General features: G+C 44.0%; 2 protein-coding genes and 1 long non-coding RNA gene across 3 annotated transcripts; 2 read left to right on the top strand and 1 right to left on the bottom strand.

Moving 5' to 3' along the window:
* The first annotated feature begins 8,216 nt into the window (after positions 1 to 8,216).
* LOC147460362 (uncharacterized) lies at positions 8,217 to 9,723 on the top strand. The gene has a single exon (XM_086510005.1). The coding sequence runs from the start codon at positions 9,302 to 9,304 to the stop codon at positions 9,713 to 9,715; it is 414 nt and encodes a 137-aa protein (XP_086366131.1). The 5' UTR covers positions 8,217 to 9,301; the 3' UTR covers positions 9,716 to 9,723.
* Positions 9,724 to 10,205: 482 nt separating this feature from the next.
* LOC147460361 (uncharacterized) lies at positions 10,206 to 11,364 on the bottom strand. Its single transcript, XM_086510006.1, has one exon. It carries the CDS (start codon positions 10,580 to 10,582, stop codon positions 10,214 to 10,216), a length of 369 nt encoding a protein of 122 aa, XP_086366132.1. The 5' UTR covers positions 10,583 to 11,364; the 3' UTR covers positions 10,206 to 10,213.
* A 231-nt stretch (positions 11,365 to 11,595) lies between these two features.
* Positions 11,596 to 12,158, top strand: LOC147460360 (uncharacterized). The gene is made up of 2 exons (XR_015187752.1): positions 11,596 to 11,960; positions 12,030 to 12,158. It is a non-coding gene; the product is annotated as an uncharacterized LOC147460360 (long non-coding RNA).
* The last annotated feature ends 1,933 nt before the right edge of the window (positions 12,159 to 14,091 follow it).

Genomic DNA, 14,091 nt, shown 5'->3' with positions numbered 1-14,091 from the left:
AAAATCAGGGGCAACTTTAGGGCGAGTAGAGCTACACATTAGGCACTTTAGTTTCCGAAAACGTCGACCTATAAAAACCGGCCAGACATCCCACGCATTTTCTGCACGGAGGGTATTGGGTAGGATTTTTTTGGTCATGGACCTTAGGGATGTTGGGGTTAAGGCCTATGTGCCTTGACCGGTCGCCCAGGTCATGGACGCCCGCCCACTGTTACCCTATACTTATAGTGAGTATACTGTATAGGGGGAGCTGCCACTCTTTTGAGTCTCCCCACCCACATCGTGTGTGTGTCTCCTTCTCTCTCTCTCACTCTCCGTCCGTGGTGCTCCCCGATCCCCTTCAATTGGTATCAGAGCTATGGTGACCGCGGAGAGCACGACGGCTTTGAGATCTTCGAGGCGATAGCTCGCTCGCTCTCGATGGTAGAGAGATTAAGAAAGCTTGGAAGCTTTGTGAGAATGCAATGGGAGCTTGTGAGCTCAGTTTAGAGTGATGTATGCTCTTGTGGAAGCTCAGAAAGGAGTGTGGAAGATTGTGTGTAAGTGAAGGTGTTGCCCTAAAACTGTGTGCGCAACAACACTGTTTTCAGATTCGTTTTTCTCCTTGTAGAATGCAAATCTGAGAATTCTGTTTGCTAGACCCATCCATTTCAACGTGGTCTACAACTTTGTAGAAGAAACTTTTTGCAAATTCCTCACTGTTTTGCTGATATTCAGCTCAGACTGACTGTATACAGAAATTCCAGATTTTCTGTTGTCGCATTGTGTGCGAGTTTGATGCACTTTTGGAAGCACGGGAGATGCTTGATGTTGAGTGCATAAATTATGAGCTAAAGATGCAATTGCAACTTGTGTTAAGCTTGTGGTTTGAGGGTTTTTTGGTAGACTTGGGCAACGAAGTATGGAGGCGTTTACACACCATCGAGGCGGTCTCTTGAGAGACGTAGTTTTTTGGAGCACACAGGTGGAGCTTCTTTCACTGGTTTTCACAGGATACTTTGGCAGTGATTTTTTGCTTGGATTCATGGTCTTTGCGGATGGTTTGCATATGGTTATGGCACATGGTTGATGCCCATTATACATGCATTTTGACGAGCACTTTCAAGTGCCGGTGAGCTCTCTTGAGAGCATTGTTTTCGCATTGAATAAGTTTCCGAATTGCAAATCTTTTTGCGCTTGCTTATGCGCAGTCACTCCGTTGATGTACATTGAGTGCGGATTGCCATTGTATGTGAAAATGTGGAGCCATTTTGGCATTTCTACTCATTGGCATTGAGTAGTGTTATGGTTTATGGTAGAGATTGTACTTGAGTTTTTTGCTCAGTTTTCAAGGGAAATTCTGTCGGATTTTTCCCAGATTCTCGCCATAGTTTGTGATCGAGTGTTTACTCTCACTTTGACAGGTTTTGTCAGTTTGGACACAGTTTTGTGTTTTTTGTATCCACTCTCGCAAGAGTGAGGAGTTGTGTATCTTTCTTTGCTTGAGACAGTGGTTTGCTCTCAGGTGGGAGAGTCTTGTGATCTTGAGCATTGTTTGCCATAGTTTTGCAGAGCTTATGCATGTATGTTGAGTGTAGTTTGATGCGCATTGATTGCTCATTGTATTGAGCTTGCAGGACAATGGTTATTTTGTGTTGATAGCCATTGTGCGTCGAAACTCTGGCGAAATTTACCCAGGAGTTTTATGCGTATCATTTATACGATCTAGGTAGAGATTGCGGGTTGCACTCAGCATTTGCGTGCGGTGTTCTCTGCAGGTGGGAGATTTGTGCGTATGTATGCATCGATACCGCACAGTGTGGGCTTGGTGATTAGCTCACAGATTTCAGTGTGATACTAGAGCATGCGAGGCTTGTATTGACATTGCGGGAGCTCTATTTTGGAGTGTGTCTCACAGGTTTTACATTGTGTTTCTGGCCATATTTGTAGACAGTTTCCAGGTGTTGTTGGTGAGGTGGTTTTGCTATCTAGCTTACTACTTGTGCTCATGGCAGAGACAGGTGATCGATCAGATTGTGACCCCTCACAGATGCGCGTGTTTGATGGGTCAGACTTTGTGGCATGGAGAGAGTGTATGCTTGATGCATTGACACAGCGAGGGTTGCATGGACCATTGAGTGGTGATGCAGGTAGACCTTCATGCTTGTCTGACGATCAGTGGCAGGAGCTAGAGGAGATGGCACTATCTACACTCTCTTTGCACCTTGCGAAATCTGTATATGCTCTTGTTATTTATGAGACTACTTTGAGAGCACTTTGGCACAGATTACATGATATGTATGATAGATTTGAGCCATCACGGACTCGTGTGAGACATGTACATTCACGAGCACGCCGACAGGTGACATGTTGGTATTGTGGTCATTCTGGACACGTTAGACGGCGTTGTTTTCGTCGTATGCGACATCGTAGGAGACATGGCAGTATCAGAGATGTATGTAGTGATGCCATGGACTCAGTTGCTTTGACAGTTGAGGCACATGTAGTGTCGGAGTATACTAGTGACGGGGATATCACTTTTACCTCGAGCTATGCACGAGATGCTATACATGTGGATAGTGCACTCCCTTTGCAGTGGTTGCTAGACGCAGATGCTATGTTTCATGTCACGCCGCATCGTGCATGGTTTTGTAGCTATTCTAGCGGGATGCTTGGTAGTGTATGTTTGACCGATGGATCGGTGCATGCGATAGTAGGTGCAGGAGATGTGAGACTGTCATTACCGAGTGGTGCATCTTACTTGTTACGACATGTGCACTATGTACCAGATTTGACAGTGAGTTTGATCTCGATTGGTCAGCTTAGAGATTGTGGATGTCAGATTTCGCTACGAGAGCGAGATTTTGTGATGCATTTGGGTTCGCTAGTGATTGCGAGAGGTGCCAGGAGTGGTACAGGTTACCCATTGCATGTGGATCACGCGAGAGACGGTGCTGTCTTTGTGATCACGCAACCAGGTAGAGAGCGAGAGAGCAGGTGAGTCTCTTTTGCTTGTGGGTTGCAGGATGCTTTGCATGGAGTGCAGAGTAGTGAGCTCGTTGTGCACACAGTTGGGGCACGACTTGAGCAGTCACACAGAGAGGTGACAGAGTCAGACATGCATCCTTTGCTAGTGACTGAGCAAAGCAGAGAGTCAGTTGTGCGAGATACTTCTATGCAGGATAGACAGGTAGAGCGGTCTTGCTCTAGTTAGTCACGACAGGAGGACGTTGTGCAAGAGTCTATGCATAAGGAGTTAGAGCATGAGAGCTCTAGTGAGTCACAACAGATTGAGTGGTCATGTTTACAGTGGATGATTGCAGAGGAGGATGAGATATCAGCGATTATGCAGTCATTCCTTTCTATGCTCGACAGTGAGCATGGGGATATAGTTGTGCAGGATATGTCTTCCAACAGACACCTAGAGCAGCTGATTTGCTCTGAGGTTGCACGACAGGTTGATGCGTCTTTTGTGGACAGTCAGGAGATGCATGTGGCTGACACGCCTTGTCAGTCAGAGATGCCTATTTCTAGGGATATATATGTTGATGCATGCTCCGTAGAGCTAGCAAGGCCCGCTAGCATTGCATCGGCATTCGGTGGTCTCATGTATGAGATGCTGATCTTGAGACCGGATATCGCAGGTGCAGTGGGAGCATTTGCAGAAGGGTTGATTAGTTGTTCGATGACTGATATTGGCATAGAGCATAGGGGAGGTTTGCAGGTATTGGACCGATACTTGCAGGAGTGCATGAGCTCTTGTAGACTCTTTGCAGAGCTTGGAGCTAGCTCTGTGTGGCTTCCGCAGCGGGATGTTTGTCTATCAGTAGAGCCGGATGCACTAGCTCATCGAGATTCAGTGGGCATAGGTTGAGAGAATCTCTCACCTTCTATTAGTTGTACACTAGTAGATCTTGCTTAAAGGCACATTGGCCTTTAAGTGGGAGGTTGTTGGGGTTAAGGCCTATGTGCCTTGACCGGTCGCCTAGGTCATGGGCGCCCGCCCACTGTTACCCTATACTTATAGTGAGTATACTGTATAGGGGGAGCTGCCACTCTTTTGAGTCTCCCCACCCACATCGTGTGTGTGTCTCCTTCTCTCTCTCTCACTCTCCGTCTGTGGTGCTCCCCGATCCCCTTCAAGGGAGAGTGGCCTATTGGTGTTGATAGGATATCCCTCAAGTTTCGTAACGTTTTGAGAATGTCTAATGGGCTTTTGGCTTGCGGTAGCATCATAGGAGACTCTCACATTCATAGAACCGATGGCATGTAGATTTGATATCTCTGTAAGAAGTAGTCATTAGTCGGTCGAGTAGAGGTTGACACCCTTTGCTTGCTTCCACGCGCCTGCGGGTCGAGCTTCGTCCTTAGCTGATATTATATGTTAGGTGAGTTCTCGCTATGCTGACATCCGTCACGGCGTATCCGTCCAACGATGACTATAGGCGTCTAGTGACCTTCTTAGTAAACATGGGTACCTATGATGAAGAAGAAGATTTACATGACTACACAGATGGCACATATGGTCTCATGGATGATGACTTTGTTTATCTCGATGAGAGGATAGGGGTTTAGCCATAGGGTTCCCCCCCAATCTCTACAATATCTTTTCCCTTGACTCTCTAGGGGGAGTGCAAATATTTAGGTTAGGGTTCCTTATGTTTTTTGTTGTGTTCAATAAGTGTTGGTACCTTTTCCCACTGATGTGCCTCCTAGAGGTATTCCTTGTGTTTTCTAGTGTTTACAGGAGCGTGTTGCTGTTGTTAGGATTTGGACCTTCATGGAATTCTTATCTCGACTCACTCTTCAAATCAAGCGCAACCATCAACACAAACAAGTGTTTCTTGTCCATTAGCATTGCCCCTTATCTTTTTCGCATCTATGTTTGTCCGCTTTGATTGTGATTGGTATCATAATATTCAGCACATTTGTTTAGCACCAAACATTAAATTCAATGAAATTTTTTGTCGTAATCACTTGTCTAGGTTTAAAAATCAAGCAGTCCGACTACGCTAGTTTGACCAAGCTAGGCGTTAGAGATCTTCTCTTAATACCATGGGGAATGCCTTCCTAATTATCAATGGTTACTTACGTTCTTAATCCGATTTAAGAATCATTGTGTGAAATGTACTAGGGCTTTCTAGTGGTCTTAGTCCCTATTGACCTTTAGCTTAAGTATTATAAAGGGAGTTTACTAGTGTGATGAGCCTGGGTAGGGTAACGGTGTTATATGACCCCCCAAAGTGACAAAATTAAAATGTTGAAAAAAAATTTAAAAAATAAAATCAAAGTTCCACAATGTAAAATCTTAAGCTGGAAGAGAAACCTCAGCTTGATTTGTTACTTCACTCACATGTATCGCCTATGGTACTAGAGCCCTAGAGGTTCCCACTGTGGGCGCTTTTCCTTGAAAAGCAAAAAACCCAAGGCATACAAAATAAGCACACACATCAAAAGTAAATCAATGAGAAAAGACTTTTGGGGGGTCTAAAAAAAAAGGTAATCAGTTAGGCGATGATTTTATGAGAAATTCCTTTTATTGTAGCTTAACTACAAGGTCTTCTAGGTATAACCTCTAGTCAGCCCTCGAACATGAAATACTTGGCTCTCGTGATTAAACAACTTAATTGACCAGAGAAAATTGAGATGCTTACCCATGGTATTAATAGTCAATCTTTAGTGCCTTTCGATCGTTAAATTAGCGACCCCAGACTTGTTTAATTTTTTACCTTTACAGTTGTTTATGTGTTTGATTATATTGCAATTTAATGTTTATTGCTGACAAATGGTTTAAAATTCTGTTACCAATCAAATTGTTTGCCTACAACTGCATATGCTTTTTAATTCCTTATGAGAATGCAATTATTGTGCCAATGTTGTTTGGCAGTATTGACTGAAGAAGGCTAAGGACATTCATCTCAAATGCTCTTCCACCTCGACAAACGAGCTTCAACTCAATAGCTTCCGAGGACGGAATCTACATCAGGAAGGGGGGCATGTTAACCGTCACGGCTCACGAACACCACATCACCTACGACGGAGGTTGTATTATTTACTTGGTACAGTCAAGTACCGGGCTTGTCGGTCCAATAGGAAAAGGGTAAGAGTGATCGCCGATGAGAGGCGCACTGTAACTGGAACATTCAAGGGATTAGTTGGCTAAGCATGGGCACCCAAGTGTGAATGGGGTGAGCTCATATAAATGTCAACTAAACCTAAAATTCACTCATTCTCTCATTTGTGCAATTGAAGAGTGCTCTTGCTCCATCTCTATCTTCTTCTTCTTCATCTCCTTGTGTGTGTGTGTGTGTGTGTGTGTGTGTGTGTGTATGCGTGAGAGAGAGAGAGAGAGACAGAGAGTGCAATCGAGCATTGCGGCGGCACGACGGCGACGAGGTGGTTGAGCGCGGCGTAGCGGCGTCTCCCTCTTCTTCGCGGTGAGGAATCCTCCACGAAGCAAGCGTAGAGCGGTGAGTGACATACCATCGTCATCTTTGAGCTTACTAATCTAGGCTTGTTGTGTGCTTGGAGCCATTTGTGGCTCGCACACGGTGTATCGGCAAGTTCCTTGCATTGACACGTGCAACATACGCGCACAAGAGGCTTCCAAGAACGCACAACAGTCGAAGCTCAACTGCAACACTGCTCGATTTCAAGTACGTGCACCTTCCAGATTTGTTGTTCTGCGTTTGGCATGAGAGGAAAGCAGCTTTATCAAGCATCGAACAAGGTACGTTGATAAGCAATAGAATAGGCTCTCTCTCTCTCTCTCTCTCTCTCTCTCTCTCTCTCTCTCTCTCTCTGTGTGTGTCTGGGTTTAAGCTACTTGGCTACATGGTGAGCGGAAAATACATCAATGACTGCAATAGGGCCATGCATGGCTTATGCGTTGTGTCGCCTCTTAAGTATAAAAGCTCGTTAGTTGACGGACAATGCAGAGCACCGCATCTCCCACTCTCTTTCTGCAGAGACCCACATCTCGGACTCCCTAAGCTCTCTTAATCAGATTCTTGATAGTGCGCCTTGGACGTGCAGCCAGCCAAGCCCATTAAGTAGTAAGTAGAAGCTCCCAATGTAGTAACAGTGCCATGTATGAACGTGCGCAGGAGCTTCTCTCACGATGCTTTTCACATGTAGAGAGAGAAGGAGGATGTTATGTGTGTGTGTGTGTGTGTGTGTGTGTGTGTGAGAGAGAGAGAGAGAGAGAGAGAGGGAGAGCTAGTTGCAGGTTGCAATGGAGTGAGAGGAGAGAGCCTGGACATAGAAAATAAGTGGATAAGAAGTCTTAAGAGAGCGGAACCGCAATGTCAATGGTGGGAATATGGGCACTGGGCACTGCTTAGGGAAGATACTAGAGAGTGGGTCAAGATGAGAGAGAGAGAGAGAGAGAGAGAGAGAGGGGTAAAAAAAGGGAAAATTAGAAGGGTGTTTTTGGAAAATTAGAAGGTCAATTTTTTTTTTTTGTCGCTGTGTGTATGTGTTATTATCTCAGACCTACATAGAGAGAGAGTGCAATGGTCAAGAACAAGAAGTTGTGCTCAGTGCTCACTTGACACTGTCTCACTGTTGCCAGGTAGAGTGAAAACACGGATGAAGATTCAATGGTGTGCGAGCACACACATACACACACAGAGCGTGTGATTTTGTAAAACAACTCGTGTGTAAGAGAGAGAAGAGAGTGCTTGATTAAATTGTCAATGGACACTGTGTGTGTGTGTGTGTGAGAGAGAGCCCGGCCGCCTGACCTTCTCAAATTGTCAATGGAGATAGTTTTGGAGAAGGAAGAAACAACTTGTGTGTGTGTGTGTGTGTGTGTGTGTGTGAGAGAGAGAGAGAGAGAGAGAGAGAGCATAAGGAAAACAGGAGAGTAGCCTCAGTGTAAACTGTGGAATTTTACTGTGGATGAAGATTCTTGTGGACAGATTCTACCCTCGTGAGCTTAACAATAACTGCCTTATTACCGAGGGCTCAGCCGCTCAGGTGCCTGGGCTCTCTCTCTCTCTCTCTCTCTCTCTCTCTCTCTCTCTCCTTTGAATCATGTAAATTCTTTGTTTGCAAGCAAGCAAATCTCAAATCCCAAGAACCACCAAAGAATCATTCGGTAGTAGTCCTTGTCCTTACTCTCGTCTCCACCTCCCTCCTCTCCTCTCTTTCCTCACCCAATCAACCCCCCCCCCCCCCCCCCCCTCTCCCCTCCTCGTCTCATCTCATCAGAATAACATCAGCCTGCTGCAACACAGCTTCCCTTTATTCTACCTTTCTCTCCTCCTACTACTACACCCACTGTTGTGACCCCTACACTCATTAGAAAAGCTCCCATGCACCATGCAGTGATTGTGCAATCACAAGTACCAGCAGACTCTCTCTCTCTCTCTCTCTCTCTCTCTCTCTCTCTCTCTCTCACACACACACACACACACACCTCCCTACGTTTCCTAGTCCCTCTTCCCTATACACCTCTTTTCGTCCCTGTTAAATGAAAAAAAATAATCTTGCAGGCTTGTACTCGGCTCGTAGAAAAGGCTGTGCAGAAAACCTTGCAGGCTTGCCGAGTACTCCCATATGCAGCGGTAAGGGGCAGGGCCTAGAAGCTTTGGGCTGTTTTCAGCGGATGAGAAGGAGGACTCTCAGAAGCCATTGCCAAGGAGGTCTTGGTCCACGTCAGCATTGACAGAGCCTGCGGAGTTCTGCGGAGCGCTGGCATTGTTCCACGATTGCCCCTTGTGCTGAGGCTAAAGGACTGTGGAGCTGATCCGCATAGCATCAAGATCACCTTGTCTCACAAGCTGTGCAGGAAAATGGAGTAGCTTGCAAGCGGCCTAAGCTCCACACATGACAGAGAGAAAAATAGCTTGCAAAACACGTAAGAGAGAAAAATAGCTTGCATATAGAGAGAAAAACAGCTTGCAGAACACGTTAGACATTTGCTTCGTATGCAGCCCCTTTGAGTTTGTTCATCACCGTGCATTGTTTCGAGCCTTGGATGACGGCCACTCAGGAGATGATCGTCTCCGGTCATTATGAACACTCAGCTCATTACCAGCTGGTGCTCAACCCTGCCATCCACTGGCGCCCATACCATTTTGCCTCCACCCCTCAACCACACACAAGCTTTCAAATATGCTCACACAGACTTTGGCTTGGGCAACATCTACTTGCAGGCATGGCCTGCTCATGAACACAGCTACCGCGTGTTCCTAACGCCTTGACGTATAGCTATGCGTGATCTTCCTAGGGATCTTCAGTTTTACAAATCCGGCGCTGCGCCTTGGAACAGAGGAAGGCCCTGCTCCAGCTTGGCAATGCTAAGGTCGGTGGTGCAATGGAGCTGGCGTGTGTCGACTTCTTGTACTTCGCATACAGGCAAGGTGCTCTTCTCGCTTACAATGTGGTGCTGGATGAGTGGAGCCAAGTCGGTGGGAAAGGATTTCCAGTGACCCACAGAACAGACAAGTTTGGACACCCTATTCAGGCACAGGGGCCGGGTGTTTGCAGCTCTAGCTCAGTATCGTATCGAAGGATCTGTCATGACATTCCGAAGGGGTTTGCAGTGTGGGAGCTGCAACCGTACACCGATAGAGTTTCTGTCGAATGGGTAGAAGTCGGCCAACTTCTTGCCCTGTGCAAGTTCAATTTGCATTTGAACAACATTAGTGGTGCTATTCCATCCTCCCTTAACTCTCTGTCTAGCTTAAGAGGCTTGAACAGAAATCGTTTCTCGAGCACACACTCATGAGCTTATAGGTGACATACCTCAGCCAATATTGTCTCTCTCAACCAGTGCAGGGGCCTACATGATGAGGCAATTCCTCTCTCTCTCTCTCTCTCTCTCTCTCTCTCTCTCTCTCCCCTTCTTCGGGCAGCAATGGATGAGTGGATTCATGTGGATGTTGGCATAAGCTCCATGGGCAGTAGACTACAGGAGGGATCAAGATGATGTAAACCCTAACTCTTCAAAAGGGTATCAACCACATGAACCTGATCTATTCAATATTTACCAACATAGGGTTTTATGTTTCATGGAACAACTGCTTTGTGCATGGGCTTTTGGATCAAAGGAAGCGATTGTGCATGTGTCACAAATTGCCACACGTATGATTTCTTGAAGAGGGCTGAGTCAGGTTTGGAGGCCACGGGCCCTGGGCGCACTAGACAGCCAAAGAGTAGGCGCTTTGCATGATTCACGGGAACCGAGCGTGAGTGTGGAGTGTAGCCCAACCAGGGGTGGCAACTTCTATGGCTGGGTAGGAGGAAGTTGAGGACAATATGAGGAAGCATCAAATGAATGTATAGAATTTATGTCATATCGAGCTGTTGTCAAAGCCCCTGTATAAGCCTTACTTGCATGCTGAACTCGCAAAGTTTGTAGCTCATGTAGCCACAATTCCAATGCCTCGCAATCCGCAAGAGCAACATATATCTCGATGATACATGCAATAAGAAATCGAACCCCATCGGCACCCAGAGAACTAAGGGCATCATTTGTCTGCAAGATCTTGGAGAAAGCAATAGCAACACTCCCATACTGTCCTTGGCTCTCATCAACCATAATGGGAAGATTCCCTTCAAGTATCCTAGTATCAAACATCCCCCTTCTCCACATCGTCTCTAGGCTCACTAGCTCTTCCTTATCCTTCTGTAGTTGCTGCCTTGTGATCTTGAAAGTGGGAGAGGCCTCCTTTGATGTCGCATTATGTTGCGTTGATTGTTTGCTATGTGTTGTCCTCACTTTAAAGATTCTTTCAAAATTAGTAGGACTCCTTTCCTTGACATTGCCTACATCATAGGCTTCAATGCTGCTTGGCTCTTACCTTCCATGGAAACAGCACAACCTATATAAGTCAAAGGTTGTTGCGGTTGTTGTTGTGTTTGCAGATGTTATTTAAGATGAAGTTTATGCAATTTGACAAGAATTTGTTGTATACGAGGTAATAAAATCATGTTTGTTTGGTTATGTAGGTACTTGTTCTCGACCATCAAAACGTGGATAGCTTCTCGCAAAATGTTAGCAACATAAAAGGTGAGGGCTCGTTCCTCACTCAGGATTTGGCTTCACATTAGGGGAATTTTGAGGTCATTTTTGTGCCTTTTAGCGTGTAGAGAGAGAGTGGTCTCAACCAATGGTTGAAGAGCTTCCGTTACGGAACCTCTATTTTTGAAAACTCACAAAAAAAGCAAATAGTCTATCTTTACCGCAACTTTGAGCTGGTAAATAGCAATGTAAACAAGTAAAAGTGCAAAGGCATTTAATAGCTGTCGCTTTTAGAAAGACGTACTTCTCATATTATATTGTTTTCATTTTGCACGTTGCCATCATAAAACAACGTTTGGATTATATCTCATGATCTTTTCCAGTTTTGAACCATTTTTTGCACATTCTGCTTATTCTTCTCTTGAACTCAGACTAGACTTCTCTGCTCATTTCTTTTTTCACCATGGAATCTTCATCACGATCAAAACGACCAAGAACTTCCATTGAAGCCATTATCACTTACAACACGACTGATCAAAATGGACAGAGTAGAATTTCTATATTCATGTCCATTGTAGTTTCTATAGACTTGTTCTCTAATGCTGAAGTCAGAAAATCTAGAACAATGTTTTCAGTGAAGACTTTAGACTCAGCAAATGTACTTGAATTTGTGGATGAGGGTTGGAACACCAAAACAGTGAATGGAATCACTTGTTATGTGCAAGCTGGCTCAATTGCTTGCAAATACATGATAGGGACACAAAACTTCATTATGTCATTTTATTACTGAAGATGGCACTATGTTGGTGGTCAGCTAACTCCACTTGATCAAGACATGGAGGACTTCATTGACCGCCCAATAGAAGACATTGATATATGGGTAAACAATGAGCATCTGTCAATTGTAAAGATAAGAGGCATGTGTAGCTTACAACAATTGAGATTGGACCTGCAAAATGATGAAATTGAACTGCCCACAACATTCTGCTTTCAAGTAAATGGTAGAAAGGTAACTATTATGCCTAAAAGTCTCTTGTTCTCTTATTGGTTCTTTATTTAACTTTGACTGTTTTTGTAGGTATCAAAAAGGAATGAAAACAGGCTACAGTGCAAGGACATCTTGGATGGCATTGTACATTTGGTGCCTTAAACATCCTTCAAGGCAATTTTGTAACACATGCCCTGCGAGGATCTTATTTTGTATCACATGACCTACAAGGATCTTATTTTGTATTACATGATTTAAAAGGATCTTTATTTTTTTATTGAAATGCAACTTTTTCAAACATCCAATGATTTGATTTTGTAACAGAGTCTTAAAATAAGTATTCAATTTCAAATATTTGCACTTACATACAAGGGTCCATACAAGGGCCAATTGGTTACAAGTGGGCTATAGAATAGACAATTGGATACAATAGAGAACTGAGAAGCTTGATACAAGTGGGCTACAATAAGCTAGAATAGTTTTTTGGCAGGAGTTTTCCTGTCCCTAGGGGACTTCCTTAATGGGGTTGGTGCTTTTGCAGGAGATTTTCTTTTTGAAGTGGGCTCTTTTGTCCTGGGAGATTTTCTTTTTGAAGTGGGCTTGACTGGACGGCTTGAAGACTGCTTCCTCTTTCTCTTATCATCCATCTCTTCACTTTCCTTTTCCTGCTCACCACTCTCTTCTTCATCTTCCAGCTTTGCTTTCCCCTTCTCTTCAACATCATCATCTTCAAATACCTCTTGCAGTTCTCCATTTGCTTCAATCATATACTTGATAATCCTTGCTCTTGTCAACCATAGCACTCTCTGTTGATATATACAAGGCAATAGAAAGCAAGTTTTAGGAACAATAAAATGAGAAAAAATACAGCTGGCAAATATGAAATATGCTATACTTCTATATCCTGATTGTCATTGCAGTATATGAAGTCCAAGAGGAGCTTGGCATTTGTCAATACCCTCCATCCACATGAATGGCTTTCAGGCTGGATTGGAACTTGCAATTCATTACATGTATTTTTGGGAAAAAATCTTTGAGGATAATCCATTGAAGTGAACAAAGCATAAAGAATTCCAACCTTCACCACTACAAAATGGATGTCATTCAGCATCTATAAATCTTATAGTAGCACTATCCAAAATTCTTTATAAATGAGGTTCTACTTTACTAAAAGTATGTGCTTATGGTTTACAAAATGTGTCTGCTGCTATACTTACAATTTTGCTTGACCATGTACTCCAGCAAGAGAATTGACAAAGTAGCATTTTCTTTTCACAATATCAATTGCAATTAAACTCCAATGTGAGCTATAAAAACAAGCCTCAGTTAGCCTTCTAACATGAATTAGCAAATTCTCTTCACAAGGTGTAGGTAGAAAACTTACCTCTCATGATAAGGAATCAAGAAAAATTCACAGATTTCCAAGTCCACATGAGTCAACCACTTTGTGAGCTCTCTAATGTTTGTCTCTGTCCTGAGAAATTGGGAGATAGCAGGGTCTAAAATCTCCACCTTTTGTTGAAGGTCTGGCTCATATGAATGCATCATTAACCTGGTAAAGAGTTCTTGTTATATAAAGAGTTCTTGCTATAAACAAAAATACAGAGGAAAACAAAAACAACCTAAGGCATGTGATAAGGAGTGGAGAATTCATCTCCTTGGTCCAGTCCTTGAGAATTTCCAAGGTCTCAGAGTCAAGTGAATTGTAATCCTCCCTAGGATCCTCCCCACTGAATAGAGTGACAACAAAACCAGTAGGATTGACACTCCTCAAGAGGGGCACTGGCTGAGGTTCCAAAAGGTCAAGCTCCTTTCTCTCTGCAATTTCCTTGTCTTACTTGGCTCTCTTTTTCCTTTCCTTTTCCTCTTTTTCAGTAATATCAAAAACTCCTACTTCAGGCTCCTTGGGCTTCCTCCATGGAGGAATGTTGAGAATATTGAATGCCTTTATATCATGCATAGGGACAGGCTCCAAAATTTTTGAAAACCTGTATGTCAGCCTCCTAAGAGTGATCATGTCTTTGTCCATCAGAGTAACCCTATGGGCATGAGCTGCACAAATATAGGCATCTTGGAAAATCTCAATCATAAAGTCCTCAGAAGCCTCCTGGATACATGCCAATGTAGTACTAGTCCACCTCATGGAAATCTT

This window comes from Adiantum capillus-veneris, chromosome 4 (genome assembly GCF_014529385.1).
Source record: "Adiantum capillus-veneris isolate H3 chromosome 4, ASM1452938v2, whole genome shotgun sequence".
In the NCBI taxonomy this organism is placed as follows: domain Eukaryota; kingdom Viridiplantae; phylum Streptophyta; class Polypodiopsida; order Polypodiales; family Pteridaceae; genus Adiantum; species Adiantum capillus-veneris.
This window is presented reverse-complemented; position numbering and strand designations above follow the sequence as displayed.